A 23,602-nucleotide genomic window follows, 5' to 3' on the forward strand; every position below is an offset into this window, starting at 1 on the left:
TACAAAAAACATGGAGGATAAAGTGAATTAATAATTGACAGTAAATTTGAAATAAAGGTTGTGGAACATTGTGCTATATGTTGATTTACCTTTGGGTCTGATGTGAAATCAAACGCCAGACCTTTTTGTTTGCCAGGCCTCTGCTCTCTGAAGACATGTCACCACTCCCCCAAGTGGCTTCATCTGCCTTCACTGATGAAGCCACTTGGGGGGGTGAAAGAAAGCTACGCTATGTGCCCAGATGCTTCACATACAATCTGCCCCTTCTGAAATTAAAGAACCAGTGTACAGACTGAGGTGACACCAAGTGGGACGGGTGCAAACTGCAACCAACTGAACGTCCTTTATCAAGCAGTGAGAGGACCTCTAAGTAACCCCACACACTGGCCCTTTAACTGACTTTTGATTCTTTATCATACACTTCATTTAAATTGAAACAATGGGAAGACAGTGTTAAAAGAAATGTGTTTGGGTTTTGTTTTCTTGGTTGATATGAAAGCCCCTATAAGCAAAGCAAACAGAGAATGGATATCCGTATCTGGTTCCTGGTAGCAGCTAGAAGGGCTTAGAGGTGTGTGTATTAGCCATAACTTAAGCAGAGAGTGCACACCTATTCACACAAATGACACCCAGCCATCTTACATTCAAGGTTGAACCTGAGAGCTACAGTGAGTCTTCAGTAGCACAATGTTTATCTAAAACCATCTTACAACTAAGAGTGAGCTCAGAGTCACCGGCTTGCTGCTGTAAAGCAGCTGCCAGCACTAATGATGTTAATGGTTTATAGTCTGTTGTTGGCTTGTCTTTTAGATTGGTAGCAGCTGCTACCATAATACATGTAAACAATGACAAACGCCCTGTACTCCAGTAGATGGAACCTTGGATGTGCATGAATTTGTAACCTTTTAAATTCCTATTATGCCTGCATCTACAACACACAATGCTTTAAATTGGTTTCTGTATGTCTTTTTGAGACACACACACACACACACACACCACACACACACACATGCCTTCAGCATTTACACACTGACTGACTTCTGCTGCCATAATTCTTTTCAAAACAGTGAAGGATCTTTTTACCCACAATTCATCAGGCAAACAACATTTTTAAAACAAAAACAGAACCTCCTATCTTGGCATATTACATCCTTCACTGTAGTAGAAATCTCAATAAGGCACACATTATTCACTCTCCCATTCCCCAGGTTTTGTTCTCAGCCTCTCGCTTGAAACTGTATTTACAGTATGTCGTAATATGAATGATTTTTAGTGCAAGCAGCAGGTCACAAGTACCTTCACATGAGCCTTTTTGACTGAAGCATCCTGAGGCTGTGTACTCAGGGGTGTGTTTGCACACGTCGCATATGGTGCACAGCTGAAAAATCTGGTTGTCCTGGTAACTGTTGTCCTAGAACTTTACACCAGTCACTTCCATCTCTGCACATCATATTTCCTCCAGTAGGTGGCTTTCAAAGTCCTTCTCCTCCTGAAGTGTCCACAGCCATCACACCTGGTGGTAATAACCAAAATCAGCTTCTTCCTGTTATATATTCAAACAGTGAAGTCATGCTGTAGCATAATGACGTACTCTTGGTGTGTGTGCAGCGTTGTTCATCAGGCTCTGCCTCAGCAGGCCCGTCACCACCTCAAGCTCCTGCTCAGCCTCCCGGACGTTAGGATCCAGACGGAGGACTTCCTGGAGGTCAGTGCTGGCTGACAGGTAGTCCTAGGATGTAATCCCACACAAAATCCATCAGTAAGCAAATACAAGATAATAATAACAATAACCAGTGTGTTTGTGATGGGTCACCTGTAAACCTTTAAAGGCCAGGGCTCGTCTGTAGAAGGCTTTCTTGTTGGTGGGCTCCAGCTGCAGAGCAGAGTCACAGTCCTGTTTGGCCTCTTCGAATCGATCCAGTTTCAGGAGACAAATGGCTCTGAAGGAGATGATACCAACAACAGACTGGATTTGAGACACCAAGTGGTCATACAGCGCCCCCTACTGTTCCTGATTTTCCCTGAATGAGATTATTTTTTTTAATCATCTTTGTGCTACACCCTGAGCTCCGTGTTAGTATCTGTGCTAGATTCAACGATAAACTAAAAACTTCCAGCATGGGGCTTCTGGATGGAAACGTGATGAAGACGAGGACTCGGGGGACGAAGATGAAGAATGAAGCTCATTTCAGCATATCAGGTGAAAGGTTTCATTCATAATATGCTGTTGCAGAGATAAAATACTTACCTGTTTGTGTAGAGAGCACACTCATCAGGTTTCAAGGTGAGGCATTCACTGTACTTCTCCAGAGCCTCCTGATAGTGTCCTTTCTTCACCAGACTGTTGCCGTCCTGCTTGAGTAAAGTGAAGCGAGCTTCTTTTCTTCTGGCTGTTGACGGAAAAATTTAATACATAATCTAAGCTGCTCTTCAGTCGATACCTTTTTGATTTGGTAAAACAATTGGAAATAAGACGGTAATGGACTTGTGTCAGACAGACTGTATTGAATGGATTCAGCTGACTGTTTCAGGACTTGTCAATACATCTTACAGCCTGTCAGCAGGGGCCTGAAAGGAGCAAAGTGAGTCAACTCCTACTGAGGTAGCTGTCTGCCGGCCTGAGACACATCAGATTTATAGATGTATAAATAATCATTTATTTAAGGAAATAATGTGTCAACAGAGCTTATACATTTAATTCAAACCTTGTGGTAACACTCAACAGCTGTTGCATTCGCAGCGAGCCACTTTTTAACGTCTGCCTTCTGCAGATAAAATAAAATACATTATTTGGTCGGGTTGTACTGAGCAGGTCTTGCAGGCATCAAGAGAGCGATAACATTACCGTACACAACAACTCAGCCACAGAGCAATACTCTGCAACTTCTCTCAGCTGTTCAGAGTTAATTAGCCATGCAGCAGGCTGGAACACCAGAAATTAAACTGTCTCGCTTAATTGTTTTAGAGGGTTTCAATGAATTTTAACAGCAAAGGTTTTTACACATATTGTGTTTTTTTTGTGAGCTTACAAATTCTAATTATATACTAAAAATGTGTGAGTGTTAATTGTGTTACTGGAATTACAGAAGTCTCTTGAAAGCCTAAAGTAATTGTGCAACTGTTGCAGCAAAATGTGTGATGGGGGGAAACTGACTCACTGAACTACACCCCATCTGTTTCCCCAGCAACAGCAGCAGCTATTCTGAGATTAACACTGTTCTGCCTATATGCTACACTCAAACCATTCATGTACAGTATGTATTTGGAATCTTGACATTTGGAATATGAATGATTGTATATGTCATTATGTGTGTTTTACAGTTGTTTACCTCACAGCATTAGTAGTTAAATATATATTTGCATTTGTGGAGTTTTCTGGTCGTTGTGGAGCGGTTTAAGCAGAGGAAACCTGACCTGGATTGTTCCATTACAGCAGCACTACACTCCGTATGGATCGCCTTCCCTCTGCATTATTGATAGTCCACCCAGACACACACACACCATACACACACACACTGCCTCTCAGCAAGAATGCCTTCAACACTCCTCAGCATTTACACACTGACTCTCACTGCTGCCATAAATCTTGTGGAGGATCTTTTTACCCACAATTCATCAGGCAACATCTGAAATAAACCCCTAATTGGTTTGAGATGCAATCTTTGCACCTTGCAGTGAACACATTTCTATATTTAACAAGCCATTTAACCACTTATGAGGATGACTCACTCACCCTCCTCCTGTGCAGCCCTGGCGGCTCGGGCCTGGGCCACCTCTATGCTGATGGGTTTGTCTCTGTGCTGCTGCTGGACAGACAGAGGGACAGCGGGAATATCTGGAAGTTTCTCTCTCCACTCAGACCCGTCCTGTTCAATCAGCATCTTGGTGATCCTGGTGGTAGAACCACATTAAGTCAGACTTATTCTGCCAGGATTGTGTGCTCCACTTTGATGACTAAACCTCAGAGGAAGGTGCAGCCGAGCAATGTAAAGGCAATACGAACAGTCCAAAATGATCAGGTGACATATGGAAGACACATTTGAATGTCTGTGCATTAACTTTTATCAGCATTGGTTCTAGTGTAGTGTTAACCCCTTCACCAAACACAGCAAAGGCCATTTTCAATCACCTTCTTCAGTATAAAAACAATAAAACCATCTTCAGAAAAGCTTGGTTCTACTGACCTGTGGACGCTGTCATGAGCCGCCTGCACCCCTGTGTCAATCTGCAGGACCGTCTTATAGTCCACGTAGGCTTTTCTGTAGCGCTCCAGTGACTCATAAGCCATGGCTCTGCGTAATAGGGGCTTCAAGGAGTATGGCTGCAGCTCCAAAGCCCTAAGAGGATCAGAGAGGCACAGACACAGAGGATCACACCGGCTACACCTCCACACTGTTTTATATGTGTAACTGGGTTGATCTGAAGCTTTCCATTCACAAATATGTAGTAGTATTTAACAGGAACAGGACTTTTGAACCTCATGACAGAATCTGTCCAGGTGCATTGTGGGTTTTAAAGCACATAAAAAAGATGCTGCCTCTGTCCATTGTGAGTGCAACACTATTCTAGAGGTGCAGTGCCCCTATAAGCCTGACAAACACATCAGAACAGCCTTTACAAACACATACTTAGTGCAGTCCTGTATGCAGTCTGTGCTGTTTCCATCCTTCAGATAACAGGCAGCTCTGTTGGAGTAGAGAATACACAGGTCTTCTGGACTATCAATGCCTGCAGGGGGGACAACCACAGCCATTCATTTGGAGACCACTCAGAGACATCTTTTATCAGAAAACAGGTAATACAATGATTTTAGACTTTGAGACTTTGGCCTGAAATGTTCCAGGCTGAAGAGAGAACCAAACAACTGAGGCAGCTCACTTTCAAAAGTGCAGAAATGCTGAAGGGGCTGTAAAGCAGACAGATAAATGGATGTGTTAACGGTCTACTCTGTCCTTTATCCACTGCAATTTCACAAGTGCTAGTAGAGGATCAGTGCTTAAACCAAAACATCTTCATATAATGTGGTCTGTGCTTTCTGATGAGTCTGCTATGATATTACCTGTAGTCTAATTGTTTCAAATCTGTCTACACTGCTGCACTCCTGCCAACTACTAGAGTAAAAGTTGGCTAAGTGCTCTTAAAGGTGCAGAGTGACATTTAAGGCCCCTTCACAGCAGCACATGACCTCTATCTTGTGCCAACACTTGCTGCATTCACAAATCACCATTGGCATCCCGTGTCTCAGCTGGATGTCAGACTGGAAAATAAAGTGACCTGCACGTGACATATGATGCATTATAACTTGCATACAAGCAGTGGCATAATGCATCCTGAGGATTATAGAGCCAAATGACAGAGTCAACTAGTATCGGATACCCTCACAAGGGCTGACACACACATGCTTGATGGGGTTTTGTGTGAGTTTCTCTGCTACCCATCTGTTGTTGTTGGTGACACAGAATCTCACTGTGTAGTTTCATATAATCTGCATTTGTAGCATTTTAAGTATTATTTGGGTTTTTTGAGGAATCTTAAAGGACATTTTCACTGTAGTCTAACTATCTTTTATTTAAGACAATAATTGTAGCTGCAGCCTGGTTCTTCCTGTAATATACTTTGGTAAAGGGTTCTTAACATATACATACACATAAAAACATTGTTGAATTATAATTTAAAATTGCTGTTCATGATTAAAAAACATCTCCCCCACCTGCTTCAGCACATCCATCAATAGCCTGGGTGTACTTCTCCAGAGCGTCTCCAAACTGGCCGTGTTTAAAGAGGTGGTTCCCTTCATTCTTGAGCCGGGCCAAGTGAGGAGGCAGGGCCCCAGCAGGGGCGTCCAGGTAACTTGTGTCCACTGCAGGGCTGCCCTGCTCCTCTCTACCAGCAGAGCTGTTCTGAGTACCGTTGGCCACCCCCTTCTCTGGTGCTCTGTGAGTCTGTAGCTTGTCCCCACTGCCTCCACCCAAGCCTTTTGTCCGCGTTCCTGCTGTGGTGTGATCCGCTCTTGCTGCCCCTCCTCCGCTGCCAGGGGGTTTCTCCTGTGCGTTCCCCATCGCTGCACTCCCACTGCAGTGTGATCAAACTCTTCCTCTCTCCCTGCCTGCCTCTCCTTCTCGTAGAGCTGCGGCTACATCTGTGCCCGGCTGAGGATTTCTGCTAGACACACCTCCAGTGTAAGGCGTCAGCTGTGATGTCACTGAGGGGGGGAAGGGCCACAGTGCAATGCTGCAGTAGGACAGATCTGATGGGAAAGCCTCACTTTAATGTAACCAATGGTTCCACCGGGGTGAAATATAGGACAGCAGAATACAAACAGAACTGAAGGGAGGAAGAAATAAACAGCTTATATAATAATGGCTGAATTCCATTAACTGCTTTAGTCTAAGGTTACAATTAGTGTAAATTATTGACAAAATATTAGTAATCTTTTTAGATTCCATACACGTCTGCGTTATAATGAAAAAATTAGAAATAATTTTAAAACAGTGAAAATAATTAAATGCTGTTGTTGAGCTGAATATGAAGATATTACACAGCCCAATCCTGCAGTTCCTTACTTATCTTAATAGAATTCAACATTTTTGATGTCTATAAATTACACCTGTGGTTTATGACATAACACGTACCTACATGTAACATTTACAAACAGACAAAACACAACTGGGGCCCACTGGCTGCCATCTGCACACAGCTTGGAACACTAAATATAACTATAATATATAAAATAATTAGAATATTTAGGGATCACTAAAGTTTAACAGGTATTATTGTTGTAGATGTGGAAGGTGGATTTTTTCTGTGAGGAGCCAGTGTTTCTTTTCCTCATCATTTAACAATTTTAATCACCTCCAGGATGTGTTAAACAAGTTAAATCTCTTCATCTTCACACTGCATAGCTAAGAATGCAATGCTGCTATATTTGCTGTTTCAACAAACAATGATGCCCCCAGCTGAGTGTGGATCTCACACATACTGTAAGATCCACACTCAGCTGGGGGCATCTTTGTTTCTTCTTGTGTCTTGTACACTTACAGAATATATAACTCTAACCAAATGTATTTGCGTGTTGAATTTTCTATAAGAGTTATGTCCTTCAGAGCAAGTGAATGCAAAAACAGTCTGACCAGTGAATCAACATTTTTTTTAACAAAAAGGAAATTCTTTTGTTGACATGATATTGAATAACCAAGAAATCTGGAGCCAGGCCTCATGGTCTTTTTATTTACATGGTCATACACTAGTAAAAAAATAGACAACAATAATAATAAGAATGGTTCTCCTCTTTATCTGGCATCAAAAACAACCACTGAAAACAGAGAGTCAAGGAAATGTACAGCCACTGAGTACTCGTCTGTAAAAAGTCACCAACAAATATCTATTAGATTTAAAAGGATACATCTCTTTGTTCTCTTCTTATACATGATCCTGTAGCCACACTCTCTGCATCTGATAGGATCACGGGCCTTGATTTCATTTTCAGTGTGACATTCTGCAAGTGAAAGCAGAAAATCAATGCAGTAATTTTAATATGGTGCATATGACATGACAATAAAAACAGCAGTATAGATTTTTTGCTAAACCATTTAATGCCTCGATGAAGAAGCCCAACACATTGCCATTTATTAATAGTAGACTAGAATATAAAGAAGCAGATCTGCTGGTATCGTTAGCAGCATCGTTAGCTACTTATGGCTGTAGAAGCTGCAGTGTTGACGGCAGCGATTTACCTCCACATATGTAGATCATAGGCTGCTGTTTGGGCGGCTGTAAATCTTTCTGTGCATCCATTCTGATCCTATAAACGAAGACAAAAATGTTCCCATCATCACATCTTCGTAGCTATAGCATGCTAACAGAGACAGCATGGTGCTGCCGACATGATTTGCCTCAACCAACACAACTGGCAGACAAGGTGAACAATACATGTCCTTACTAGTTTCAAAACGCAGTAGTAATACATTAAAGATACAATATACAATCAAAAACATAACAGAAAAGGCATCTCACCGTTTTAGACGCTAACTGTTAGCTGTTTACCTCTATTTTCATATTACGCACGGCCTCCTGCTCGCACATGCGTACAACTGTCGATCACATCGCAACAAAGTGGTTTATGATTGGTCAAAATATGCCCTTTTTATTTTTACCGAAATAACCTAATAATGAGATATTTTCCCGTTTCTCTTACAATATATATAGATATTTGTTTTTTGTGCTACATTGCCGGTAATTCTTTATTTAAGGGAATATAAATTGCGAAGCTTTTGTTTTACACTCCCTCCCAACAGGGAGCGCTGTGGTCCATGTGTTCGCGCACACTGTCCATCATCTGACGAACACTCAGCTGGCCCTCCAGTTAGTTTTTGACAACAACGCCTCTGTCGACAATGTTCTCGTCTTGATTACTGGTCACAAAACGTCCATAACTTAACACTAGTTTGTTGTGTTTTTATTTTTTTGAAATAGTGCATAATGGAGCCGTCTGCGCCTAAAAGGTTTGTAAAGACCGGACTGCTTTCAAATCAAGCCATTAACAAGTTAGCTAAAAGCTAACGTAGGCGGCGGTAGCTGTCGCCCTGCTGGCTGATGCTAAGCTAATCTAGTTAGCTTTGCCGAGTTTTCTGTCAAAACTTTCTACTTAGTCAGTGATTTTAGACGTGTCTTTTGACCCACGGGCCGTCATATAAATGCTGTCTGGCCCTGGCCTTGTTGGATAACTTATAGTTTCTGCGTTAAAAACATTTTTATTGAACATTTTTATCTACGTTTCGATTTGAACATGGAATGGATATTAGGGAGTCGCATTTGAACTGAAAGTCTCACCTCCACTGAAGATTAAACAGCTGGTTACTATTCAGTTCTGGGTTGACAGAGAATATTATTGGTCATTGTGGTCGATATGATATAAATAATAGTAGATAAATAGTAGTAGATGATGTTTTATGTGCCTGAATATCTGCAGTACATTTGGGTAAACCTCAGTATAAATTCGATTATATATTGATTATTTCTTTAATCAAGTAACTGGGTTTACAAAACTCAGTTGTGTGCACCTTTTATGTTAGTTTCCAATAAAATGTTTGCTCTTCTTGCTGAACGAATATCTTCCCTGGTTCCAGATACCTTAGTTTTTAATTCACTAATATAAACATTGGGCCCACTATTACACAGAGCTTACATTTGTTTTATTAAACTTTTACAGTAAGCTGAAAAAGCTAAGCGAGGACAGCTTGACCAAACAGCCAGAGGAAGTGTTTGATGTCCTGGAGAAACTCGGTGAAGGGTACGTTTTCCAAGTGTTGTGTAATGTGTCAGTGTCTACGACGGTCAAGAAAAATTGTAACTAAGTCTTTTGTGTTTCTGTGTTTAGTTCCTATGGCAGTGTGTTTAAAGCCATTCATAAGGAGTCAGGCCAGGTGGTGGCCATTAAGCAGGTTCCAGTGGAGTCAGATCTGCAGGAAATCATCAAGGAGATTTCCATCATGCAGCAGTGTGACAGGTGGGATGGCAGCAGAGTCACAGTATAGAAATAATCACATTAGTAGATAGTTATTAGAAAGGACAGTATAGGTGACATGAGCGGCTGTATGTAAAACTCTGATGTCTCGATATTTTGCGGTCTTTGTAGTTTTCTCACTTCTGCTCTTTTTGAAACAAAGCTTCTCTTTTGATAATCGGTTTTGTATTTCCTCCTAGCCCTTACGTAGTGAAGTACTATGGCAGCTACTTCAAGAACACAGACCTGTGGATTGTGATGGAGTACTGCGGAGCTGGCTCTGTCTCTGACATCATCAGACTTCGCAACAAGACGGTTGGTGTTTATGTAGAGTTACAGATACAGGTGCAGCTGAAATGTTACGGTACACAGCATTAACAAGACATTCCTCCTATAGCTATGGGTGTGATAAAACAGAATAGCTCACCTGGCATTTATATACAGTTAAGCAAATATAAAAATAAATAAATCATTGGTTGATTTTAGCTACATACAGACAGTGACACAACTAGTTTAAGAATTGACCATACACACTGACATGTGGGAGGAAAATATCCAAGCTGACCAGCCCTTTTCTTCCCAGCAAAAGACTAATATAACTAAAGCCTACATTTTCTTCCCTCTCACTTCAGCTGACAGAGGATGAAATTGCCACCATCCTTAAATCAACACTGAAGGGTCTTGAATACCTTCATTTCATGAGGAAGATCCATCGGGACATCAAGGCAGGAAACATTCTCCTCAACACAGAGGGACACGCAAAGCTGGCAGACTTTGGTGTTGCTGGACAACTAACGGTATAATGAGATTCTTTTCTGGTCACAGCAGTAATCATTGCTGATATTAGACATAGTATTTATTAATAAAATGTGTACTTGTGCACTAAAAGAACAACACAAAACAGGCATACATTTTCTCCCTAAAGGACACTATGGCAAAAAGAAACACTGTGATTGGCACTCCGTTCTGGATGGCCCCAGAGGTGATCCAGGAGATCGGCTACAATTGTGTTGCTGATATCTGGTCCCTGGGCATCACATCCATAGAGATGGCAGAGGGCAAACCTCCCTACGCTGACATACATCCCATGAGAGTAAGTGTAAACATATTTCTTCATGTAGTGGGTGCTGGTGAGGGGTGGTATAAAGTTTGTATTTGTGTTACCTTAATTGCTCCTCATAAACTCACTGTGTTCCTACAGGCAATCTTTATGATCCCCACCAACCCCCCTCCAACATTCCGGAAGCCAGAGCTTTGGTCTGATGAATTCACCGACTTTGTAAAAAAGTGTTTGGTTAAGAACCCAGAGCAAAGAGCGACGGCCACACAGCTTCTACAGGTTGGAGAAAGAATGAAAATGAATCTACATTCACATATAAACAAATGCAAAATACAGCCTTGAATGTTTTTTGTTTTATGCCCCTGTGGATATTTAGCACCCATTCATCAGCCAAGCTAAGCCTGTTACAATCCTGAGAGACCTGATAACAGAAGCCATGGAGATGAAAGCAAAGAGGCAGCAGGAGCAGCAGAGAGAGCTGGAGGAGGAGGATGACAACTCTGTATGTATACTGAGATACAATCAGTAAAGCAAACCAGCAGACAGGTTGGTGCTGTGTCTCACTGTCTTGTGTTGTCAAAAGGAGGAAGAGACCGAGGTTGACTCTCATACTATGGTGAAGTCGGGCTCAGAGGGTGCTGGTACTATGCGAGCCACCAGCACAATGAGCGATGGGGCACAGACCATGATTGAGCATGGCAGCACTATGCTTGAGTCAGACCTGGGTACTATGGTTATCAACAGTGATGATGAGGAAGAGGAGGACGACCAGGGATCAATGAGAAGTAAGAAGAGACAATGTTAATCATAACTTAAATGCTGCCATATTGATAATGTGTGAATGGTACCATAAAAGCCCAATGTCTTGCCATGTGTGTCTCACTTCACTCCTCTTTTTCCCTCACAGGGCACGCCACCCCCCAGCAGCCCATACGTCCATCCTTCATGGACTATTTTGACAAGCAGGACTCCAACAAGGCAGCCCAGCAGCAGGAGAACTACAACCATAACCAGCCTAAGGAGCAGCCTGGCTACCACCTCCAATCCAAAAATGTCTTTCCTGACAACTGGAAGGTGCCTCAGGACGGAGACTTTGACTTTGTAAGTGTCCTCCATAAGTCACTGATTGTAGTGCTGTAATAAATAGTGTTATTCTTAGTGGAAAAAAACAGCAAAATGGAAGTGGTTCCTCTCAGTATCTATAATAAGAAAATAAATATGACTAATCTCTTCCTGTGTTTGTGAATTGCCACACAGCTGAAGAACCTGGACTTTGAGGAGTTGCAGCTGCGCTTGAGTGCCTTGGATCCCATGATGGAGCGGGAGATTGAGGAGCTTAGGCAGCGCTACACTGCCAAACGGCAGCCCATTCTGGATGCAATGGATGCCAAGAAGAGACGGCAACAAAACTTTTGAGTGCTCTAATTTGTCCTCTTTTCCTTCTTGTTCTGGGTTTTCCAAAGTCACTATTGCTACAAAAACTCTGGGGAACTAAGACAACTTTATTGCTCTTATTGGATGCTGTCTACTGTACTGACTGGCTGCCAGCTGGCCTTCAAGTGAAGCTGGATGCCTCCTTCCTCTGGTGACATCCCAGAAATGTCTGATGAAAATCTTCCTGGAACATTGTTTGCAGCCAAAAAGAGAACCAAGCCGAGACCATCATGTATCTGAAAGTCACAAAAAGCATTTCCTCTTTGCCTAAGAACACTGTGGAAATCAGCATCAACACACAAAGGAAGCCAAGCCTTCAGCAGTCGCAGCAGTAATCTAAGCAGCGGAGTCAATGACAGTCTTTTTCCTCTCTCAAACTTTTTACTTTAACTGTAAATATAATATAGAGCCTAGTTTGGAAATACCTGCAACAAAAGCTGTGGAGGTTTGTCCATGACCAAAGACAATCGAGATGATGATGATGTTGAGAATGCCTTAAAATATTTGAAACCTGGTTTTCAAAATAAGCAATGTAGTAAAACAACCAAGTTATGGGATGGTTTGATCCATCTTCTTACTCGGAGAAGGGTTGGAAGAGGTCAGGAGAGGGGAGATGGAGAATGGGGCATGCATGTTTTCAGTTTGTGGACCAGAAAATTCTAAACTTATCTCAGTTGAATTAATTTTGTTGTTTTGTAGTATGGTGTTCTGGGCCTCGTTATACATCCATTGCACTGTCTGAAGGGACAGATTTCATGCATCCTAGTGCCTCATAACACACTTACCAAGGTCCGACAGTGCTCCCTGAGCAAACACTGCACCTCATGCATTTAAAATTGAGCCTTTAGTCATTAGATTGATACACTCTGCATGCATGAGATGGCACTAAAATTTATTCCCAAATGGAAACAGCTAAAGCATTCCTAAAAACTGTACAAGACTTTATTCTTGAATGATTTAATTTTACAGTTCTTCTTGTTTATTCCTCATAATAATTGATTGACTTCTTATTCAAAATGAAGCTACAAAACATTTAAACCAAACGTGACACCATCCACAGTGAAAGAATTTAGGACCGGGCTCAATGGAGAAGCCAGACCTGAATTGTTGTATAAACCATGTTATTATTTTTGTCATGAGACTTTAGTGACTGACATACTTATAAAAGAAACAGAGCCGCTGCATCAGCCACACAGGGGTTTCAGATATATTTTAGTATTACTTTCCAGCCAAGTTTCTTGCAGCTTATATTTTTTAGCACATATGAGTGATAATGCTTTATATTTTCTGAAGGCTATTAATGAAGGAATTTAGTTATGGGGGCTGATTGATAAGTTCATGGCCTGAGAATAGGAGTCAGTTTTGGAAAATCTGATTTTAGTCCCTATATTTTCATACTCCCTCCAGCTGTCATGAAAATCTGTCTTAGACTTCTTGTGTCCATCTTCAGGATGAGTTGGTACCTGAAATTGGAAGTTGTTGATGTCATACTTAATGAAGAAGTGCTTAAAGCACATGTGCAACATGAACTGTATCTCCTGCCTGAGGCCACAAACGGATCATTGACCCCCTCGCACTGTGCTTTTTTTTAGAACTCTCTGCTTCTTTTTTGTGCTGAAGACACATAATATCAGTAATACCAGCGCATTGGCACCAGTAGGAATGCTAGAAATTTACTGCCGACATGTTTACCGTTGAACTGTAAAATTCCCTTTCAATAACCAACCTAATTTAAAAATGGTCCTTTATTTTGTCCAAAAACAAAACTCAACATTCTGTCAAATATCAGTAACGGTGTTTATGACCAAATTTGAAATCTGTATGGTCTTTTCATCATAGAAGCTGCTCTGGCTTTATTTTCTGTTCATGTATTTCTTTATGCTCATATTGACCCTTTGAATGAATTCAGCTTGTCTTAATATTGATTACATGTAGAGTATGTCTGCAGATTGCTGTTACATTTGAATGTGGTTTGGGTCTTAACTGCATACTGTTACACTCTCTCTGTCTGATGTGATGGACCGTGTGGCCAATCCAATCAATGAGTACTTTAGTTAGCTTGTGAATGATCATATCTGTTTGCTCTATTTTTCTTCTTGAAGGAGACACCTTTTAATTTAGTTTCACACAAGCATTCTATTTATTTATTAAAAGTTTCTTTCTGTGACACTGGTTTAAAATATGGTAGCTGATCGGGCTGTTATTATTTCCAGTCACAGAAATGTGTCTTGGTTTCTCTGTGTTTAGACTATGCATGTTTATAATTATGTTTGCTATGTAGTGGAATGCTCTTGTATTAACTGCACATGAAAGAGTACTGTTAATAACGAAGATGGTTTATATTAAGTTTGCTTTTAAAATTAAAATCTGAAGTTTGGAAAATGACATTGTTATAATCGGCCATAATGTGTACAGTTAGTTGAAATCACACTTAATGCTTTATGATTTACTTCATTATATATTCTGACTTGAGGGTGTAGAGTGGAATGTAAACATTTATGTTTGAACCATTTAATTTATTCTGTTCTGTTTGTAATACTTTATAAAACTTTGAAGAACTATTAAAGTTACTTATAGTTAACAAAACCTTCTTTTATCTTATCTTTTACTTCATAAAGCTGGAAAACTCCTCTGAGCCATCGTACCGAAACTTCCGGATTATGGGTGCAATTCATTTTCTTCTGTGCTCTAATTATTAACTACCACACTTTTGCTGCTCTTCTTGATGCAACAGTATGGTAGAATGTTATGACAGTGAGTGTTCCTCTTTTAACACAACCTGTTTTATTCATTCACAGCTTCTCTGAAAACATGTCTGCGCTCAACAGAAGGATCATCAACACCACATCAGCCCCGGCTGCCATCGGTCCATACAGGTAAATATGCACCATTCACATGGGCAGCAATAGGAGGTGAAAGGGTTTAAATGGATCACAAGGACAGTCAGATATTTGTTTGATCAGGGGCGGGTCTTAGTGTTCAGTGAACTCACATGTCAAGTGCCAAAGTTTAGCAGGAAGCATTGCAGAGAATAAATCTCTATGAAGCAGGCGGGCAGCATGGCAACTATTCGTCGACAGATTCCTTACACACCAAAAGCCCCTGTCAGACAGGGAATATACAGGTGAGAAGGCTTCAGTGTATGGACGGTGGAATGCAGTTTTGGGTTTATAGTCTGATATTTACAATCAAATAAACCACACCTTTGTTTTTAATGGTTAAAAACAGATCTCAATGACAAAATAACCTGCTGCACATGTTGATTTGTTGTTGAAGTAAGTCTGTGCAGTTGCATAAACTGAGGGGTGTTTCTACCCTGACCAATTGACAGTGAGTGGGCGGAGTCACTTTCATTTGGCTAATTGTCCATTTTGGTGTCTGATGGGGTCATTTTAAATGCAACAAAAAGGTGGCAAAAGGCATTTTGGTTCAGCTGATGTTTACAATTAATATACAAAGAGTCTGGCTGTAAAGTGTGTGTGTGTGATATCCTCAGCCAGGCAGTGGTTGTGGACAGAACCATGTACATCTCTGGTCAGCTGGGATTGGACGTGGCCTCTGGTCAGCTGGTAGATGGAGGAGTGCAGGCTCAGGCCAAACAGGTGAAACATCTATTAAAGCTTAAAGTCTGAGCCACATAATGAACAATAGAAAGTTGATCATTTAGTCCATGGGCCAGGTGGCAAAGGTTGCTTATACTTTTTGAAAAGATACATGTCTGTAGTCCACATTTTGGTATGATAACCCTATTGAAGTCACCGCTTCACAGTATAAGCAACCTTTGCCACCTTGAGTGGTACCAACATCTCGCCTGGCCCATGCACTAATTGTCCTCTTTCTCTCTTGTAACGCAGGCTCTCATCAATATGGGGGAGATTCTCAAATCTGCTGGCTGTGACTACAGCAACGGTGAGATTCCGCTGTGATCAGGCTGTTTTTTTTCCCGCTCTGTTTATCTTTCATTTAATCAGAATTCTCACAGCCAGTTAACTCTATCATTTCAGTGGTTAAGACTACAGTGCTGCTTGCAGATATAAATGACTTCAACAGCGTTAATGATGTCTACAAGACATGTAAGTCATTTTTCATCATTTTACGATCAGAAAATAAAAATCTGTTTTTATACTAGAGCTGTCTTCCCTTATAATTGTGAGCTTCTTAATACACCAGAGCAGCCACAAGGAGGCAGCTTCTAACCAACTCATAAAAACACCACTTTGTGGTCTTGTGTCAAAGTAATGATACAGACAAAATTCAGCGTTACAGCAAGGTATTTGTGGAGGGAGGCCTTCAGTGCACATTTGATCAGAGAAACTAATTTAAGCTTATCTTAAATAGTCTTTATTGGTCATGTAATATAAAGACCCTGTAAGTGTGCCAAGAGGACAATAATAGATTTGTGCTTAAACAGAAGTTCATGTTTTATTTATTTAAAGTAATTGTTCACTAAAAATGTGTGTGTAATGCATATCATCTTCCATCTTTTGTTTATTTCCTGCTTTAAAATGACATAATATCCAGCATCATTTGGTCACTGGGGGACACGCTGTCTCAAATTTCACTGACATGTCTCAGAAAATGCCTGCTGACAGGTCTTTACAACCACCTGACAGACAGCCTCACTCAGCTGTATGAATGCAGCCTCCTCACTCAGTCTGGGCATTTCCTCCTGGATCACAACAGTCAGGTGTAATGGAAGCTGCAGTGTCCAGTGAGTTGGTAATGGACACCGTTGTGCAAGCGCACAGATGTAACCCAACCCTTCTCCCAGCAGGCATTGCCTTGTGGGTAGGAACTACACGACCCTAAATGTCGTGCAGGAAACTTTCCCTGACCCTGTGATTCGTCAAAGTTTTGACACTTATCCATTCAGAAACACTTTATGCACTTTTTCATTCATTCGTTTGAAGTTGAAATGGTCCATACAAAGAGACTCGTGGATTAGCTTCTCTGATAATGCAAATAAAATGAAAATGTTTCCCCGCAGTTTTCAGCAGTTATTTCCCTGCCAGAGCTGCGTATCAAGTTGCTGCTCTCCCCAGGGTAAGTAAACCATTACACCACCGCTGTACCCTACGGTGCATCTATGTATTTATAGTGCCTACATCAGTACCCTTTGGTGGTGGAAAATAATGGTAGCTAGGTACATGCACATTCATCCATGATGTACATTTTCCATGCACCACATGCAGTGTACTAATTTAGTGAATATTTGTTGACATACATTCCACATATAATCCCATTGTCGAATAAGCTAGAGTGACATTGTTCCAGGTTAGAATGAGGGTAATGTTAGTAGATCAGGATCAGGGACGACAGGCATGCTTGGGATCAAGGTGAGGACATGGAAAGAGCTGAATATAAAGCAGCATGTCCTCACAGGGGAACAGAGGTTGAGTTTTCTTTCTACACCATGTTTCACAATCACTGGTCAACCTATAGATATAGGAATGTTTCTTTAATGTCTCTCTGTGTCCTTCTTTTTGTCTTCAGGGTGGACTGGTGGAAATTGAGGCAGTCGCTGTCCTCGGTCCTCTCTCTGACTCCTGACTAGCCGTCCATATTTCTAACAAGTTATAGCTAACAACTGTCCAAATAGAAGTTATATCATGTATTTCCAGATCACTTTAAATTCTGCTGGTTGACCGAGCTGTTGTTGGTATTTTGTCAATGAAAAGTGGTAAAGTCATGCCTGACTGTCTGTATACACACTAATGATAAAGTCAGATTGCATATGAACAAACAGCCTGTTTAACCGAGCTTCATTGTGATGCCTTTTCTGCTTTGATATCTTACTTTCAGTTTTGTTACAGGAAAAAGAGCAGCTCTCACTAATTAAAAAAAAAACTCACTCTAAAATCCCACATTTGCATTTACCCTGGATTAACTACTCACAGACCAAACACGTTTGTCATTTTTAATTTTTTGACAGTTCGTAGTCATTACAGATTTCAGGTTCCCAGAGAGAAATCATGACTCGTTAGAAACTAAGATGCTCCCAGGTTTCCTCTAAACTCATACATGCTCAATACAAACGTTTTTATTCAGATGCACCGTTAGTGGAGCAGCTTCATTACAAACATGGTTTTTAAATCAAAGCCAGCTTCCTAAAAAGCATATAATTCTATAAGTCAAATATACTTTGGCTTTGGGCTTTATTATATTATGGTTCTCTAGAAAAGTTTCAATTGAACCCTTAGCTTCAAGTAAAGACATGTGGTGCTATTATAAACGTCTATACAGATAATAAATAGAAATTTGGATTGATGATACAAGCTTCTCTCAGGTGACCCTGTCCCATTAAGTGCTGTGAAACTCTATGTACAGGTTGCATATAACAGTTGCAGCCATCAGGAAGAGAAAAAGGCACAGTAGTGACTGAGGACCCTGACTGAAAGTGGTAACCACAGGGTCTGCATCTTGGCAACAGGTCTTTCACAGACAAACACACACTGACACATACTTTCACACATGCATACAGACAAGATGAGACACCTCCAAGAAACTCATCTGTGCAGTCATTCATGTTGCACTTCACTCACTGGGAGCTGCAAACACAGAGAGCGCAAAGGTGTCAGGGTGGCAGATTCTAGTCTTTGGTTTTGTGGATCATGTGACATAATGAAGGAGCTGCAGCCCTGCTTACCTGGTGCCTCCTCTGTTTTGGGCTCTCCCTCAGTCACTGTGGCCTCTGAAACACACAAAATGGATTGAACACATGAGCAAAAAACAATCAGCATTAACTCTCTAACAACTCTTAATCTGTATGATTTACAAAACTACTGACATTGCCATCCCTCCTAATCTGTATTCTGTGTTTATTGACTGAGCTTACCTGGAAAATTCAGGTCAGTAAAAGTCCCTTCCAACAGAAATGTTAATAATTCAACCTCTATTCCATCTCCGGGCATGAAATCCCATTAGAGACTCAGTCTCTTGATTTATTTCCAGTTTTTGTGATCAAAGATGATTTACACCAAACCATTCCTAAAATCATCCCGCCTCAGAAGTGGTTGAGCTGCTTTGCCCGCTCAGCTTATGTGACACTCAATCCTCTCTCTCCATTGGCTGTGAAATGGAGGCAGGGAGGCTCATCAGCTGGCCTGACACCACTCGTCGCCAGTGGAAGCCCTGTACGTGTTGGCATGCTCTGGTTTCTCCGGTGGTCTCCTATTGCACCTTAATGGGACCACGGTGACAACAAAGTGTTGGCAAGACATGCAGCCAAACACTGCATACAGAACATGTATGCTGTGGTCAAGACTGAACTGTGGATGGGGTCAAGATATTAGACAAAGGTCAACAACAAACAAAACAAACACCTACAGTTTTGAGATAAAGGATCCATGCAGGTTTACATGACTGGAAGTTTGTTCAGGCTTTGACAATGGATCAGACATGGAGTCAAAAGAGAAGCTGGTCATGTGAACCTGCTGCCTGTATGTCATTTGCATCATAAAGAGAACTGATAGCAGTGAATGTAATGCTGCACTGTCTCACAGGATTCTTCCATGTAATCTTTTAGAGGCAAGTGTGCAGGGAGATGATCACACATGTGACCTGCAGTCAGTCTGAAGTGCTCTCACAGAATTCAGAGCAGATACGAATGGGTTTGTGCGTTCGCTTCTCCCCTCTGTGTAGTATTGCTGGTTTTTATTTGTATCGTTTTCACCCATTTCAAAAGCTGATGTTTGACATTATGGAGCTGATTCCAGTCAAAAATCACAACACTTATCACTTATCTCATTACTTAGGTGAAAGTACTTAAGTTATAGACTCAGTAAACAATAGTTATTGATCAACAGGCTGTTCATGCATGGGAGAAAACCACACATGTATCTACCCTCCCATAAGGGAGCAGCCTACGTACCACTGATGAGGTTTTTAACAGTGCTCAATCAATCAAACCAAAATCAAGATCAAACAGGCAGAAAATTAAATCTTTATAACCTGACAAGTTGAATATTGGTGGACACATCCCTTAACACTGACTAAACATTTAGACGACTGACCTAGACACATTTATTTTATTCAGCCACCCCTGTGTGTTCATTAAAAACCAAAGCCGTGTCCATGTGTTGTTGGATACTGTCTAGTTACTGTTATTGCAGAGGAATTAGGGAGGAAAAAGATGGCACCCACAGGTAGGCAGGTCATCATTTATCTGCTGTATAACTTTGTGGAGGGTTCAGTCAGTCTGATATGTGTCACATGGCTGCCATCGCTTTGTTTGGAGGTTTGCATAATGAATGTCATTTGTTTGAAAAACAAAGCTCCGAATGTGTTCAGCTTGACAGTCAGTCAAGGTGTAAAGTTGAGGATTTTCAGATTGTAACTCACCGTTTAAAGCCATGGACTGAATAAATCTTCATTATTCTTTTAGTATTTGTCAGGGAGGATTGTCATCATCCTGTCTCTACCCTGTTTCTGACTCCAACCTACCTTGCTCTGGAGGTGCAGCTGCTGTCTCAGTGCTGCTGTCAGCTGGTGCTGCTGCTTCCTCAGGTGCTGGAGTTGCTGCTGCTTCCTCAGGTGCTGGAGTTGCTGGTGCTTCGGCAGGTGCTGCCGCCTCTGCAGGTGGGCTGTCTGCTGGAGCTGCCGCTGCAGGGTGGGACTCTGCTGCAGCCGCAGCAACTTCAGGTGTAGAAGCGCTGACCTCAGCAGGGGTCTGGTCAGGAATAGTTTCACTGTCCTCCACTACTTTGCCATTCTCATTGGCCGCCCCTGATGGAAACAAGTGTTGACAAGTGGATTAAAGACTGTTTTATACTCATTTCAGTGCAGTGGATTGAATAAATGTGCACAATGTTGCAGCTCTTCATATAATAAAGGATAATTCTCACATTAATTATTTAAAATATAACGAACTAAAAAGTTACTGTCCCCCCAGTAACAGTTTCTTATGCAAGGCCCATGCATTTTATAACAGACTATTGCACAGTATGATGCTTCCAACCATCCATGATCTTAACCCACTTTCTCCTGTACAGGGTTGTACAACAGTAGGTTGTACATGCACCTCTTAGAAACTACAAGGTGGAGTTGATGCATTTGTGGCCTAAGGTATAGAGAGCAAAACAGCAATATAGCAAATATTTTAGACTTGCATAATGCATAACCATCGCAAAGAGTTGGACTTTAGGTGCATGACACACATCATCAGTTACATCTATGGATGTTTCAGTATCACCACTTTCACTCGTGTTAGTTATTTAGTGTATATAAAGGCTCAGGAAACAAGAGGTAGACTCTTGGTATTTAATGATGGATAGTTTGAAGTGCTGAACTCTTAGGTTTCTCTTGTTTGTGTTGCCTACGTGATGGCTGCACACTTAACCCAAAACCAGAGGAAGGAGTTAATATGTGACCAGTCTGCATTACTAATTCTTTATGGGCTCCATGCAACACTGACAGACAAGTTATTATTATATTTGATTAATCATTCTCCTGCAGCTCCTTATAAGGAGTAGAATGTGAGATCATAGTCTGAATGCTTAACCTTTCTGCAGATTGTTGTTAATAAACATTAACAGTGGAGTTCACACAGCACTATGAATAGATTGCTGTGTGCTTTGAGTGTCACTTCCTCGTAGTTTTTTTTTATTTGAACGTTTTTGCATTTCAGCTATTTGCATGGATTATTGACGCCTTGGCCCTCAACCCTCAATGTTCTCAAAGTTACTTGAAGCACAGCGAATAAACAAAATAAACAAAGTACTCCCTCAGGTAGAGGTGAGGGTGTGAAGGGCAGGTGGTAACAAAAACAAAAGAGAAGGCTCAATGAAAAAGAAAGTATAAACGCACTTAAGGTAAGATTGCATTGCACATTGCGAATGAAACCTGGAGTTTCACTTTTATAGAAGTTTTCCTTCACTGCACTGAATGCAAACAAGGATCCAGTGTTGGTGTTTTACTTTGAACCGTGTGCTATTTTTCACCACCATCCCTGACCCACTACAACAATGGAGTGTCCAAAGTGGCTTCTCCATTTCCTATTGAAACCATAGACTGTCACCAAATCTGCTTTCATGCAACTGTCTCTCTTAGGGTGGACTGAGCCAGAAGCCACTGTTAAATAATGACAGTAAACTTTCTCGTCCTGTCACTGCGGGCTTCTGGCTCATTAAAAATGGAGACATCAGATACTGTGCCCAGAGACATACATTTGGTAGCAAATTGCATATGGGATGTGTTATCCTTATCAGAAAAGGTTTCTCTACAGTATAATGAAATGGATGATCATGCAACTCTATATGGAGACATGACACCATTTTCACCACCATTGCTATTTATAGTAAATCCCTGAAATAATGATTAAGTGTTTTTTGGATTATCACAGCATACACAATTGTTTTGCTTTTACAAATGAAAGCACATGCAATTAATAATACTACTGGATAAACTATTTCCAGTGAGAGCATCAATATCACAACGTGTCATATTTACTATAATATTCTTGTAATTTTCTGTGTTTAGACTGTTTTAGCCACTTCAACTACTTGTAATAATTATCACATGACAGCACATATAACCACGTTATTTCTATTTTACGCTTTTCCCTTAAATTATACAGAAATATATGTCTCACCTGTTGTGCTGGCTCCGTTGCTCTCTTCAGGTTTAGCACTGGGTCTAGTCGTATCCACTGCTGAAGTTTGGGAACTAGTGGAGCATCCCATCCTGCCCTGTACACATAGATAAAGGACTGGAAGAGTTCCTAGTTAAGAGATGAGGAGAGGCTGTAACTGCACTGATGACGTCGTGTATATCGCCCTAGTAGATGGAGAAACTCGAAACTACCTGCAAGAGAATCAAAAAGACAGACTGGTCCTTAAATTCCTTTAGTCCCGTGCGTAATTACGCATCAGCATCCTCCTGTTAATGGGCTCAGGTTTGTGTGCTGTGGCTGCGAGTTAAAAACAGCTGGGCACGTTAGCGTGTGTGCTTTTGTTGTGTAGGCTACTGTAACTTAGGCTGTTTCCATGAGGCTGGCGCAGGGACAAAAATACATTATTCAGTCAGTGTGCAGCGGCCACCTCTTGGGGCGGGGAAAGTAAACCAGTAGGTGGACCATCTCAACAGATCATCAGACCTGCTGGCGAGGTGCCGCTGAACAAAACAGCCACAGGGGGAAAGCTGTAAATACCTGAAGATATTGTGCTGAGATGCAAACTATATAAGCGGTGTTTTTAATAAGCCTAAAGTTGTGCCCTATCTCTATTGAGAGCATTGCAAGAAGAATCATTGGAAGGCTTCATTCACACAGAACAGAACAGAACAGCGTCCTTCATTCCCGTTGGCTGTGCGTGACTGACCAGGGCAGGAATATATTCGAAATGTGTTGTGATGCCTGTGCAGCTGCACACACAAACACAAGATGATGTGATTGACAGTAAGGAGGAGCCAGCCAGGTATGAGCTGATTGGGTATGAGCAGGCATCAGTTTCTGGTGATGTGTGTGTGTTCACGTAAATCAAAACGTTTTTGGAGGTGGGCTGAAATGCCAAAACTTTTGTATATTTGGCCTATTGGTCGTATATCGCAGGTGCAGGTCACAGGACAATAAACCAACAACACCTGCCACAATATCTACAACAAACATGTGT

At 41.3% G+C, this 23,602-nt stretch overlaps 5 protein-coding genes across 8 annotated transcripts; 2 read left to right on the forward strand and 3 right to left on the reverse strand.

Moving 5' to 3' along the window:
• Positions 1-66: 66 nt before the first annotated feature.
• Positions 67-6,111, reverse strand: spag1a (sperm associated antigen 1a). Of its 2 annotated transcripts, XM_028399306.1 has the most exons (8): positions 5,711-6,111; positions 4,629-4,728; positions 4,185-4,337; positions 3,734-3,891; positions 2,249-2,390; positions 1,814-1,940; positions 1,592-1,729; positions 67-1,513 (listed from the first exon to the last, which is right to left on the reverse strand). In XM_028399306.1, exons 1-8 carry the CDS (start codon positions 6,057-6,059, stop codon positions 1,508-1,510), a joined length of 1,173 nt encoding a protein of 390 aa, XP_028255107.1. In that variant the 5' UTR covers positions 6,060-6,111; the 3' UTR covers positions 67-1,507. The 2 variants fall into 2 exon arrangements, with proteins under 2 accessions (XP_028255107.1, XP_028255106.1); XM_028399305.1 differs by having other exon boundaries at positions 67-1,729.
• A 1,094-nt stretch (positions 6,112-7,205) lies between these two features.
• On the reverse strand, positions 7,206-8,129 carry polr2k (RNA polymerase II, I and III subunit K). The gene is made up of 4 exons (XM_028398614.1): positions 8,014-8,129; positions 7,734-7,801; positions 7,403-7,495; positions 7,206-7,312 (listed from the first exon to the last, which is right to left on the reverse strand). The coding sequence occupies exons 2-4, from the start codon at positions 7,792-7,794 to the stop codon at positions 7,290-7,292; spliced, it is 177 nt and encodes a 58-aa protein (XP_028254415.1). The 5' UTR covers positions 7,795-7,801; positions 8,014-8,129; the 3' UTR covers positions 7,206-7,289.
• Positions 8,130-8,338: 209 nt separating this feature from the next.
• On the forward strand, positions 8,339-13,158 carry stk3 (serine/threonine kinase 3 (STE20 homolog, yeast)). The gene is made up of 11 exons (XM_028398613.1): positions 8,339-8,501; positions 9,209-9,289; positions 9,377-9,505; positions 9,703-9,817; positions 10,135-10,299; positions 10,428-10,595; positions 10,704-10,841; positions 10,939-11,064; positions 11,146-11,347; positions 11,470-11,663; positions 11,820-13,158. The coding sequence occupies exons 1-11, from the start codon at positions 8,479-8,481 to the stop codon at positions 11,976-11,978; spliced, it is 1,500 nt and encodes a 499-aa protein (XP_028254414.1). The 5' UTR covers positions 8,339-8,478; the 3' UTR covers positions 11,979-13,158.
• A 1,577-nt stretch (positions 13,159-14,735) lies between these two features.
• rida (reactive intermediate imine deaminase A) lies at positions 14,736-17,755 on the forward strand. 2 transcript variants are annotated; one of them, XM_028399067.1, is made up of 6 exons: positions 14,736-14,872; positions 15,493-15,598; positions 15,851-15,905; positions 16,001-16,069; positions 16,984-17,039; positions 17,490-17,755. In XM_028399067.1, exons 1-6 carry the CDS (start codon positions 14,745-14,747, stop codon positions 17,544-17,546), a joined length of 471 nt encoding a protein of 156 aa, XP_028254868.1. In that variant the 5' UTR covers positions 14,736-14,744; the 3' UTR covers positions 17,547-17,755. The 2 variants fall into 2 exon arrangements, with proteins under 2 accessions (XP_028254868.1, XP_028254869.1); XM_028399068.1 differs by lacking the exon at positions 14,736-14,872 and adding an exon at positions 14,980-15,120 and having other exon boundaries at positions 17,490-17,641.
• A 199-nt stretch (positions 17,756-17,954) lies between these two features.
• On the reverse strand, positions 17,955-22,979 carry LOC114432541 (skin secretory protein xP2). 2 transcript variants are annotated; one of them, XM_028400607.1, is made up of 5 exons: positions 22,797-22,979; positions 22,585-22,681; positions 20,439-20,720; positions 18,643-18,687; positions 17,955-18,544 (listed from the first exon to the last, which is right to left on the reverse strand). In XM_028400607.1, exons 2-5 carry the CDS (start codon positions 22,673-22,675, stop codon positions 18,531-18,533), a joined length of 432 nt encoding a protein of 143 aa, XP_028256408.1. In that variant the 5' UTR covers positions 22,676-22,681; positions 22,797-22,979; the 3' UTR covers positions 17,955-18,530. The 2 variants fall into 2 exon arrangements, with proteins under 2 accessions (XP_028256408.1, XP_028256407.1); XM_028400606.1 differs by having other exon boundaries at positions 22,585-22,713.
• Between the last annotated feature and the right edge of the window lie 623 nt (positions 22,980-23,602).

The sequence above is a fragment of the Parambassis ranga genome, chromosome 2 (genome assembly GCF_900634625.1).
Source record: "Parambassis ranga chromosome 2, fParRan2.1, whole genome shotgun sequence".
In the NCBI taxonomy this organism is placed as follows: domain Eukaryota; kingdom Metazoa; phylum Chordata; class Actinopteri; family Ambassidae; genus Parambassis; species Parambassis ranga.

What these genes read in the sequence shown, in the direction of transcription:
- spag1a (XM_028399305.1), bottom strand. Translation starts at nt 6,059, where the DNA reads ATGGGGAACGCACAGGAGAAACCCCCTGGCAGCGGAGGAGGGGCAGCA. An exon ending in TGCATACAGGACTGCACTAA is followed by an intron (nt 4,338 to 4,628) that starts GTATGTGTTTGT and finishes TGATCCTCTTAG; the next exon opens with GGCTTTGGAGCTGCAGCCAT. An exon ending in TGGCCTTTAAAGGTTTACAG is followed by an intron (nt 1,730 to 1,813) that starts GTGACCCATCAC and finishes ATTACATCCTAG; the next exon opens with GACTACCTGTCAGCCAGCAC.
- polr2k (XM_028398614.1), bottom strand. Translation starts at nt 7,794, where the DNA reads ATGGATGCACAGAAAGATTTACAGCCGCCCAAACAGCAGCCTATGATC. An exon ending in TATGATCTACATATGTGGAG is followed by an intron (nt 7,496 to 7,733) that starts GTAAATCGCTGC and finishes TTTCACTTGCAG; the next exon opens with AATGTCACACTGAAAATGAA. An exon ending in TAAGAAGAGAACAAAGAGAT is followed by an intron (nt 7,313 to 7,402) that starts GTATCCTTTTAA and finishes CTCTGTTTTCAG; the next exon opens with TGGTTGTTTTTGATGCCAGA.
- stk3 (XM_028398613.1), top strand. Translation starts at nt 8,479, where the DNA reads ATGGAGCCGTCTGCGCCTAAAAG. An exon ending in ATCATGCAGCAGTGTGACAG is followed by an intron (nt 9,506 to 9,702) that starts GTGGGATGGCAG and finishes ATTTCCTCCTAG; the next exon opens with CCCTTACGTAGTGAAGTACT. An exon ending in AGGAGGAGGATGACAACTCT is followed by an intron (nt 11,065 to 11,145) that starts GTATGTATACTG and finishes TGTTGTCAAAAG; the next exon opens with GAGGAAGAGACCGAGGTTGA.
- rida (XM_028399067.1), top strand. Translation starts at nt 14,745, where the DNA reads ATGACAGTGAGTGTTCCTCTTTTAACACAACCTGTTTTATTCATTCAC. An exon ending in GCTGCCATCGGTCCATACAG is followed by an intron (nt 14,873 to 15,492) that starts GTAAATATGCAC and finishes TGATATCCTCAG; the next exon opens with CCAGGCAGTGGTTGTGGACA. An exon ending in AAGTTGCTGCTCTCCCCAGG is followed by an intron (nt 17,040 to 17,489) that starts GTAAGTAAACCA and finishes TTTTGTCTTCAG; the next exon opens with GGTGGACTGGTGGAAATTGA.
- LOC114432541 (XM_028400607.1), bottom strand. Translation starts at nt 22,675, where the DNA reads ATGGGATGCTCCACTAGTTCCCAAACTTCAGCAGTGGATACGACTAGA. An exon ending in CAACGGAGCCAGCACAACAG is followed by an intron (nt 20,721 to 22,584) that starts GTGAGACATATA and finishes TGTTTCCATCAG; the next exon opens with GGGCGGCCAATGAGAATGGC. An exon ending in AGCTGCACCTCCAGAGCAAG is followed by an intron (nt 18,688 to 20,438) that starts GTAGGTTGGAGT and finishes TGTGTGTTTCAG; the next exon opens with AGGCCACAGTGACTGAGGGA.